We start from the raw sequence: 10,603 nt of genomic DNA on the forward strand, positions 1-10,603 counted from the left end.
GAGACTCACTTATTGTTCATATGAGTGGTATAAGTTACATATAATGTAACTTAGCACTTGCACTGCAAATGATACGAAATACAACCTGTTACATTTTAATGTCTATCTCGGAAGATTTATTGAAAATCTTTAACATACGATGTGATATCTACCGAAAATCTTGACATACATTTATAGTGAAGCTTAAGGATTTGTCGAGATTAGATCCGAATTCCAAAATGTCGGAGAAGAAATGGATAATTGAAGGGCCACCTCCACAAACAAATTGAGTGCATGTGATTTGTGAAAATGAAGTGAGAAATGGAGCACAGCAGCAGTGCGGAGGCGGTGTAGATACTGTAACTCTTATCAGTCTGTGACAATTTGGATACAAATAATGCCTTGCCTTCAGTTTCACTTTTGTAAAGCATTTGGAGCGGTGTTTCTTTCTGACTTTCTCTGAGACTTGCCATTTGCCAACCCACTTTTTTGAGTGGCAAATTTCAGTATTCTATCGTACTGTTTTGGATTTATCCTACATTTTCTTTATTGATTTGACATAATCTGAGATTGCAACCATTTCCAAAAAACATGTACCAGATGTTGACCATCTTTTTTATTAGTTTAAAAAAAAAAAAATCTCATTCATTCCCATTGATTTGTCCATGCTAAATCTTTTAGTCTCTCTTTTAGTTATGAATATTTATTGAACAAAGTCATTTATCAAGAACGAAAAGAAAACACTCCCCCACTTTTTGGATCAGTATTTCTTTTCTCTTTTGATCCGAATTTCTTTAGTAATTAGTAAATAAAATATTAAAAAATAAAATATTAACTAACCATAAAAAACTTAATTAAAAAATACTTAGCACAAATTTTTTAAAAATTAAGGAGAGTTTAATTTTGAAGAAAAATTTTAATACCACTTATCGAGTCGAGTCATCGTTGGAATTGTTATTATCAATACAAATTCACCTCTTTTTCTATCATTAAGATTTTAAAAGAAAAAGGAATGTGTACAATCTACTTTAAAATTACTTTATGGACATGAACTTCCTGAGCTCTTAATAAAATATGATTATGGTAGGATTTTTTGGATTTTTTTTTCGAGATTTTCTTTACCAAATTCGGCTTCCCCTTTCTTGCTAGTGCCATAGTGCTGCTGAGTTGGAAGCCAACTTTACAGTATCGTAACCATTAACATTAAAAAAATAGTTAATTAATTATTTTTTTGGAAAAAAAAAAATCCGAAGAGAAAAAGGAAAAGAATCATGCGGTAATGAAAATCTGAGCTGGGACAGAACATCTGTGGACCCCTAGTTTCGCCATAACATGCCACGTGTCCACGCCACTCAAAAAAAAAATTCAGTCACTACTTAAACTGCTCCTCTCCATTGCAAATTTTTGTGTCCCCATTGCAAATTGTTGTATCATCTTAGAGTTCTTGACTGACACAAACGAAGAGATAGAGAGAGCAAAGTTGGCAAAAAATTAACAAAAAGTTATTTTGAAAAATGGCTTCTTCTATGAAGAGTGATGAATTGCCAGTGACAGTGAATGATTCATTGAAGCGCCAAGAACAGCCTAAGGGCTCTGCCGCCATGACTAAAAGAGGTGTTTACGCGGCTGCCTCTTACATGGCTAGTGCTGGTAATTTCTGACGCTTTTTTTTTTTTTTTCATTTTTCATTTTATTCTTTTTATTGTCTCAATGTTTGAAATTTTATTTCAGGGACCGATTCATTAAACTTCGTGTGAAAATGGAAAGTTTGTTGTGTTATTTTTTTTGTGGGTTGCATTTAGAAATGTAAAAATGTTACTGTGCTATGTACGTTTGGGTTGTTTGGCGAGAAGAAGCCGGCAAAGGAGATTTTTCCCCTCTTCTTCTTTTTTTTTTGGTTTTTGAATGTAGATTTTATTCAATTGTTGGGCTTATATGAAGGTGTGCTACGGTTAAATAAATTGATTTCAGGAATAAAATGTTTGGAAAATGAGTGGATTATGCAACAGTGATCATTTTTATTGCACTTCTAATTGTATAGTCAGAATTGTGACTGGTGTCAATGAAGATTGAGTAATTGGGTTGTCTTTATATTTTTGTATTCAAAATCTATATTTGAATCCTAGCGTGTCAATGCTGTTCATTGATTACTATAGTTTAGTTCTTGGGATGGTACAAAAGGTCTGGGTTGGGACCCTGCACATTGAGAGGGAGGGAATCCGGTTGCCATAAGGAAACAACAAGAAAGGAAAAAAAAAAAAAGAGTCAAGGAGTTAAAATAAAAACTAATTCAATGTTATAGAAGCTGGAGAAATCATAATGCTAAGGAAATTCTGAAAGATACCAGTGCTTTTTTGGTTTTATTGAACCAGTCATTCATAGGAAGGGTGATGTTTGTAGGATAGTTTCTCATAGATTTGTGTCAGGATAGATGAACGAAGAATTGTTTCATAGCCAATTGAGATTCAATGCTTGGTTATTTTAAAAAAAGAAAGCTTTATCATATGGCTAGAACAATGATGCATTGTCCAGAAATTACATTTTCATAACTAAGCTCCCTGAGCTCTCTGTCAGCAGCATAACAGGCATAATTATTAATGAACATCTTTCTGGATCAATAAACTAGTTTTAATCCTTTATTAGTCAAGATTTTGTTGCAAGGCAAACTATGTATTGGCTAACGGGTTTTCTATGAAGGCAATTATGTCTCCTTATAAATCGTGTGGTCATGTTTTTTTCCCTCCATGTTGCAGTTCTCTTGATAATGTTCAACAAAGCAGCCCTTTCTTCTTACAGTTTCCCCTGTGCAAATGTCATCACACTTTTTCAGGTAGCTCAGTTACCTAGTTGGTCTCAAGTGGTAGACTACAAATCCTTGATAATTTGCATAATATGCAGGCAATTCAGATAGCAATGTTTTAAAATTATCCTTGATTTTGGAAGTACACATCCTAATTTCTGTAAGATGTTCATGTTTGACCATTATCATCTTTCAATTTGAAATCAATAACATCATTTCCAGCTTCATGCATGTATTGCACACACTGAATGCTTGTTGTAGCTAACTTTGATCCACCCTGACATAACAATTATTTATGCCAATTCAATAATTTTTTTTTTGGTCTAAATTGTTTCTGTTTTTTCTCATTACTTGATTTGGCTTTGTATCTTTTGTTGTGCAGATGTTTTGTTCATGTTCAATTCTCTATGCATTGAGATGCTGGAAGATCATCTCTTTCACAGTTGGTGAACCACATACTACCAGTAATAATCCAACAACCCTTGTACCGCTCAAGACATTAGTTCACACTCTTCCTCTGGCACTTTCATATTTGCTTTACATGGTAATATTTCAAATGCTTCTTGTTTGAGAGAGCTTTAATATTTCTTTTAATTTTTTCTCATATTAATCTCTTCTGTTGAAAGTTGATCACAATGGAAGCTGTGCGAGGCATAAATGTTCCCATGTACACCACCCTCAGGCGGACTACAGTAGCCTTTACGATGATTGTAGAGTACCTATTGACAGGGCAAAAACACTCACTTCCTGTTGTTGGCAGGTACACCTTTTGAACTTTCCTCTGTCACTGAACTTTGATGTTATTGGAAGCAGGGAATTGGTTAATCACTCTTTTGACTCCATCCATGTGCCTTGGAAATGCTTGTCAGCTACTTGTTAAATCACTAATGAACCAAAACTGCTGCATGATATGCTTGAATGGTACATTAATCTTTTTTTTTTTTCCTCAAAATGGATAACTTAGCATCTGTTTCTAGCACTTTTTTTCACTATGATTCATATGGGGAAAAAAAGTGGCTCCAATATTTTCAAATTTCTTCAAGCCTTTCATTTCATATGAATCACGGAACATATAAAGTTTGTCAATCAAAATTCTGAAGGCCGCGTTTCTGTTTGAGGACATAGGTAAAGTTTATATATAAATTTAAATTGGGAAATAATAGTGGCTTCACCACACAAAAATGTAATTCCTAGTACCTTTATGCACAATAGTATTATCTTCTTTACATTCATGTACCTAGTTTCCTTCTTAATTGTATAAATCCAAGGATTTCATCAGTGTGGGGATTATTTTGCTCGGTGCATTTCTTGCTGGAGCGCGGGACTTATCCTTTGATGCCTATGGCTATGCTGTTGTCTTTATAGCCAACATCTGTACAGCAGCATATCTTGCCTTCATTTCTCGTATTGGTAGTGTTTCATTCTCAAACTTTCTGGCATCTCATTTCTTAGCTAAGGTTTTTGAATCCTTTTATTAAGATTATGGCATATATTTTTAATTCGTTTCAGGTAGATCCAGTGGCCTCAGTAGCTTTGGTCTTATGTGGTGCAATGGTATAATCAAAGACTCGTTGCTTTTTTTTTGTGACAGATCTCAGAGAAACATTTTACTTACGCAGAATTTGTAGGAATAATATGCACGCCAATTCTGCTATTCTGGACTTCATTCAGAGGCGACCTAGAAGTGACAATGAATTTCCCTCTTCTATTTTACCCCGGCTTTCAGGTGCTTTTTTCTTCTCCAAAGACAGTTACTTTAATGCCAATTACGTCTATAACTCCGGTGTTTCAGATAACTTGCTCTGTTGCCTTGTTTTCTTCATTTTTGAGTAACAGTTGCTCTTTTTTCATTTTAATCATCGTGTAAGGGACCTGATTCAATGCCAGCATACTATTACTAAATTTTGTGAAATATTTAAGCAATTGAATCAGTGGTTAATAGGATGATCTGATTAAATATTTCTGTATTTAATTTTTTTGCAGGTTGTGATGCTTCTTTCCTGTATCATGGCATTCTTAATAAATTATTACGTATTTTTGAACACAATCCTCAATTCAGCACTCACACAGACAATTTGTGGTAATTTAAAGGTGTGTACTGTCTGTCTACAACCTTACTGCTACAAGGTCTAGCATGCAAGCTTGCTTCATGCCTAATTCGGTTATGCAATTTAACATTTGAATCTTAATATTTGATGGATTATTATTTATTTTGGGCTGTTTCCATTAGGATTAAAAATGAAAATTGAGATTAGAGAACCGAAGTCAATTGCTTTTCTGACATGGAATTTTCATATTTTTCTTTTTTGATAGTTTTTTTTTGGCTATTACAAAATTGCTTACAAGTTATATCTCTCTTGATGTAAATGTAGTGTGTATACAATAAATAGATCCCGAATGCGACTAGGAAATTTCAAAAACATTATCAACAATAAATGTGTCTCTTTTGATGAGCCGGAAGGTTATGCCTGCTAACTAAATTCTATTTTAAATGTAACTTTTTTTTTTTTTTTAATTCCAAAATCATCAATCTCTCTAAAATCATTTACAAATGTTTAATCGATCTCTGGCCTTCAACTGCTCACCTCACACGTGTTTGTGATTCCTAATTTTCTATTGTAGGACCTTTTAACTATCGGACTTGGCTGGCTATTATTTGGTGGGCTTCCATTTGATTTGGTGAGTATAGACTAATCTGGTGTTATATTTTTAATGTGCTTCATGTGAGAATCTTAACACGACTAATGTTCTTGACTAAATTCTTGTTTTCTTCCAGTTCAATATCGTTGGCCAAGCTCTTGGCTTTCTCGGGTCGTGCTTCTATGCATATTGTAAGCTTCAGGGGAAGTAAATGACATCCCACTGCTTCAGAGGCTTATACAGGAGGTAAATAGCTCATACAGCTGAGCACTGCTGGCTTCATTAGCCACCAAATTTTGATTAAAAATCAGAGACTCTAGAGCATATAGGAAATCTCTACAAAATATAAGTTTTCTCTGCATATTAAGCTGCTGAAAAAATTATGAACAATTGCAGAATATATGGATTCATGAAACCGTGTTACTTTTAGCTGATATCTGAGAAATCAAAGATCAGTTAATTAAAAAAAAAAAGAACAATAATATTGAAGGTGCCAGGTGGCAAAGTTTTGATTTCACAGATAGTGTTCACTTTGTGGATTGGATGCATTCTCTTTATGTTGAACTTGTTCAAACCAATCTCTTGATATTTTTCATTCAGTTTTAGAGTTAAACAGTTATATCTACGTCGCATTCAAAGAGAAGCAAGCCAACTCCTCCAGTACTTGTCTTTCCCCTTTGATAAGCCTTGAGTCGAAGAAGTGAAGAATCACAAAATCTTGTCACTTGTCTGCAATCTTTTCTATGAGATATTTATCTCTCTTTATATTACTTAACCCATAAAGGTAATGAATAATGTGAATAAACATGTAGCATCGAATCCATGATGTGTAACGTAACACCTACAACTCACATTCATATGTCACAAAAATTATGCTAGAAGGGCACTTGACTGTGCCTCAGATCATGTAAACGCTGGGAATATAAAGCAGAACATGAAACCAGAAAACTTGATCATGAAAGATGATGAGATGTTAGTGCCATGATTTATATGTTTTTGGCATAATAATCCAACAAAACAATTGAGTGTATATGCAATTCATTTTACTTAAAGTAGAAGAATTTCTCTCCTTTTCCCTTTTGCTTTTTGTCAATGTTCGTTCAAAGGGTAATGTGCCTGAAAATTTTGCCAGACACTCAAGAGACAATATTATGAAGCATATATCTTTACTCTAATTTTTGTAAAGCAACTTTGAATTCTGAGATTGACAGAAGTGTGCAAAAACTAAATTGGGTCTCTGTTCAGGTGTCTCATTTCTTGTTCAAAAGCAAACCTTTTTGCAAAATCTTCTTCAAATGCACTTAAACTGCTGACACAACGAGTACTTCGGGCTCTTCTAGGAGCTAACTCAGCATGCTTGCCTTCGTGTGAAGACAGATTTTTTCACAAACACAGAGAGAGAGAGAAATTAAATCCTCAAAAGAGTTGTAGGCAGCAACTGGAGTTCTCAAGGAGAAAAGTGTCTTTCTTGTCTCCACAAGCTGACAAGAAACTTTGGCCGAATTGCCATGCATGATTGAAACATACCCATCAACTGCATTCTTCCAAAAGCTAAATTAAAATTTACTTCTATTTTCTTTGCCCTTTTTCCACCCTTAATTTCATGCGAATTCAATGTTAGTGGTCAAAGAAAATGTTCTTAATTAATTAATTTATTAATGCTCAAATTTTCTGTACATCGGTCAAAGTGATGTTGTTCTAGGCTGCTGCAATTCTGTTTGACAAAAGATCCCAGGAAGAGGGAGGAAACTTTGAATTTAGAAAGTCATACGAATATTCTCTTAATTAAAGATACGAAAAAGCTAAGAAAGTATGTTTTCTTTTCTTGAGGAAGCAAAGGTAACTAAACATGGCACGTTATAGCTTAAAGAATTGTGTTTGCAATTTTGTATGAGTGGAACCTATGTAGATGTCCCTTTGTCCACCCCTTTAATCAAAGAGTTTCAAAAGCTAGAGATTTGACATTTGAAATTTTATATTTCTACTATGGATGATTTAGTTGGCACCATTATTCGTATTATAATGATCGACATTGTTACATAATATTAATCTTATGCGTCAGTTAATACTTTAAAAGAATTATAGGGTTCCACAACGGCACATTTATCTAATTGCCTAGTTGCTCGCCAAATCATTCTAACGTGACATATACGGATTATTTAATGAGGCAACCATTTTCTAGAGCATATAATAATGAAACATTATGCAAAGAAAAAGCCAAAGTTGAGGTCGCTAGCTAGCTTTTGACCCTTCCTGCATAATGTTTAGTCTAAGAAGAAGAAACAAATGGAATAGAATTAAAAGTCCTAGGATCTGGTGATGTGAAATAAGAACGGTTTTAAGGCGTGGGGGAATCTGTTAATTGGGTAGTGGCACGCGAACTTACCGCCCCAAATCATGAGTACTGAGAGATAGACATGGGGGAGCTTTATTTTTAAAGCTTTTTATTCTAATAATAATAAATTAAAAAAAAAAAAAAGCTTCCTTTACTCTTCCCAAAAATCTTCATAAGAGAATGAGTAAATGACCCTTCAAAAATAAAGAAAAAGGGGGGGAAAAAAAGTCTCTTGTGTAATTGAAATGTATGAGCATGAGATTGTTTGTTGGTGAGAAAAAAGTTAGAAGCAAACCCCAAGGAGTGTGTTCCCCAGCACAGGCCCAAGGCAAGGCTCCTTTAGCGCCGGTGTCTCCGCTTTGTGGAGTTGCCTCAATTTGCCTATTTGCTAATTGCTATGTGTTGTTAAAAATGCATGCCCTTAAGTGTGTGTTTCTGTGTGTCATAAAGATGACAAAATATTACTTTATTATTTCTTTCTTCCCAATCTTCTCTCTAGACAATCCCTCCCTTCGCTGACATTCTGCACTTCTGTTCCCAATATTCTTCTCTTCAAAATGCTTTCCCTCCCTTAAAGTTTTATCCACATTAGATACTAGATATTCAATTGACTCGGTCTAGCTATCTATTTGAGAAAGTTTGGGAGTCTTGGAGTCATTTTCCCTCAATTTAATCATATTTTTCCTGCATTGTCAATCTTGAACTTTTTATGTATATACATAGCTGCTGATGTGTACCCAAACCAAAAAAATGTTGTAGCTACCTAGTTTTTGGGTGTGGCCATACAATATATGTCACTCTTGTATAAGGGCATAACTAAGCAATGGACTGGGACTGGCCACCCGTGTTAATAAAATTCTAAATAGGAGTCTTTATAAATTTAGCCTCTATATATAATTTTGGTAGCCCCTCAAAGATATAGTATTAATATTTTTTCCTCCTTAAGTACGTCATGTCTTCATTCCCTACCCCCAACCAAACTCCTTGATTATCTCCTGCTCATGCATATAAGATCTTGTTAGTCCATATGCTCTAGCTGAGATATTTATTTCAATAATGAATGTGAATCGATATTTGTTTACTCTTAATGATTTGTTTAGAATACACATAAGCCAACTATGTTATTCTCTGTGGATTAGTTTGGCTAGGCTTTGTTTAATTTAACTAATCAAATGCAAGCATGATATATATATACAAAAAGGATGGGTTTCAAATAATTATAAGTCTTAAAAGGGGGATCAGAAAGGATACAAATACAATGAAAAGGAGTAATTGTTTGGGGTTTTTTTGGTGGAGAATATTTGAGGTGCATGCGCAAGAGAAGGAGGGGGCGGTTTCGATTTTAATTTGAGTACAAACTAAGCATGAGTGGGGGTGACAAACCCTAAAAGTTATTTTTGCTCCCCATTGACATCATTCCACTCACCTTCTTCTCCTTCCCGTCCCGAGGCAAAACCCTACCTATTATACCTTGTCACTCAACTCCTCTCTCCATATGTGCATGTATATATATGTATATGCTTCCGTTTTCCTTATATATTTAGATCATCACCATGATCATCATCTTCAATATCACTCATATCTCGTCACATAACAAACTAGGGTTTCACTTCAGATCATTTTTGTTTTATTATCACTGCATATACATATCTTTTCCGATCTTCCTTCAAACCCTAATCATCTGTGACTACTACCAAAATTTTGAATACGCCAACAGCTTTCGATTCTTTTTTTTCTCTTTCTTGTTAATATCTTCCATACATTTTTTTGATCCCAAATACTGTTTTAAGTGCACCCAAATGATTTTAGAAATAGAATTAAATCATTCATTATGATTAAGAATCGAACCCTCTTTTGATAATTAGTTTCGAATATAATAGAGTAATTTGTTTGGTGTTTGTGACATATTAATATTGCACAAAATTGCATATTGTTTTTGACTCGATTCATTCAATATAAATTATGACTATTAAGAGATCCCACATCCATTATCATACCCAACCACCATTTCCAACTTGTATAATCCACTAAGATATACAGCATATCTTTATCACAATTAGGGACAGCATAATTTATTGGTCATTTTTAAGGCCTTTAGAGCAATATGGGACCATATATTTTTATCTTGCATTCTCTTGTATTCAAGTACCCTTTTTTTTTTTTTTTTAATTTTAGGTTGATAAGTGGTGCCAGCTGCATTGCCACTATATAAGCTAAATTGACCCTACTAAACTCGATCGTTTCTGTATGGTTTCAACATGTAGCATGGTGATTTGCTGTTGCATTGATTCATGCATGGTGATGGAGAATTTGTTGGTTGTTTGGGAAGCAAGAAAAAAAACGAAAGCGATATTGGTGAGGTTCAATCCGAAGACGGATTTACACATTGAAGTTGTAAAAGACGATCTCAGATTGAGCCGCGCCAATATCACTTAATTTATAAAAATGAATATCCCTTTTGCTTTCCCTTTCATTTCTTCAGATTCTCTTTCGAGGAATTTACTTGATACATTTTCACTGTATTACTCTTTGCATTATGTTTATCATTGCATCATTTCATCATCTAGTACTTTTTATTCTTTTTCAGTTCTGTATCTTTAATTTGGTTGAATCTTGATAATGTGACGCAGGATCTCTTTGCTGAGCATCCGGTTATTCCAAGCAGTTTTAGCTCTCTAGCTCGAAGATGTCCATAAAAATATGTGTGCGCATTAATTTCCAGTACGTATATATACATCTGGTCTCTGTATTTGAGTAGATTTTGAGTGCTAATTAGCACAGATGAATGCCTGATTATTGGGTTTAAGAAATGAAGTACTTAGTTTAGAAGAAGTGCGTTGTGTACGTTA

At 34.3% G+C, this 10,603-nt stretch overlaps 1 protein-coding gene across 3 annotated transcripts; it reads left to right on the top strand.

Moving 5' to 3' along the window:
* Nucleotides 1–1,471: 1,471 nt before the first annotated feature.
* On the top strand, nucleotides 1,472–6,309 carry LOC18055770 (nucleotide-sugar uncharacterized transporter 3). 3 transcript variants are annotated; one of them, XM_006453013.2, is made up of 11 exons: nucleotides 1,472–1,629; nucleotides 2,733–2,809; nucleotides 3,162–3,323; nucleotides 3,406–3,539; nucleotides 4,059–4,189; nucleotides 4,289–4,333; nucleotides 4,408–4,505; nucleotides 4,763–4,870; nucleotides 5,402–5,458; nucleotides 5,556–5,665; nucleotides 6,020–6,309. In XM_006453013.2, the coding sequence occupies exons 1-10, from the start codon at nucleotides 1,494–1,496 to the stop codon at nucleotides 5,628–5,630; spliced, it is 1,023 nt and encodes a 340-aa protein (XP_006453076.1). In that variant the 5' UTR covers nucleotides 1,472–1,493; the 3' UTR covers nucleotides 5,631–5,665; nucleotides 6,020–6,309. The 3 variants fall into 3 exon arrangements, with proteins under 3 accessions (XP_006453076.1, XP_024033909.1, XP_024033910.1); XM_024178141.1 differs by having other exon boundaries at nucleotides 6,036–6,309; XM_024178142.1 differs by lacking the exons at nucleotides 5,402–5,458; nucleotides 5,556–5,665; nucleotides 6,020–6,309 and adding an exon at nucleotides 5,152–5,181.
* The last annotated feature ends 4,294 nt before the right edge of the window (nucleotides 6,310–10,603 follow it).

Source organism: Citrus clementina, unplaced genomic scaffold (assembly GCF_000493195.1).
Source record: "Citrus clementina cultivar Clemenules unplaced genomic scaffold, Citrus_clementina_v1.0 scaffold_1, whole genome shotgun sequence".
NCBI classification, from domain to species: Eukaryota; Viridiplantae; Streptophyta; class Magnoliopsida; order Sapindales; family Rutaceae; genus Citrus; species Citrus x clementina.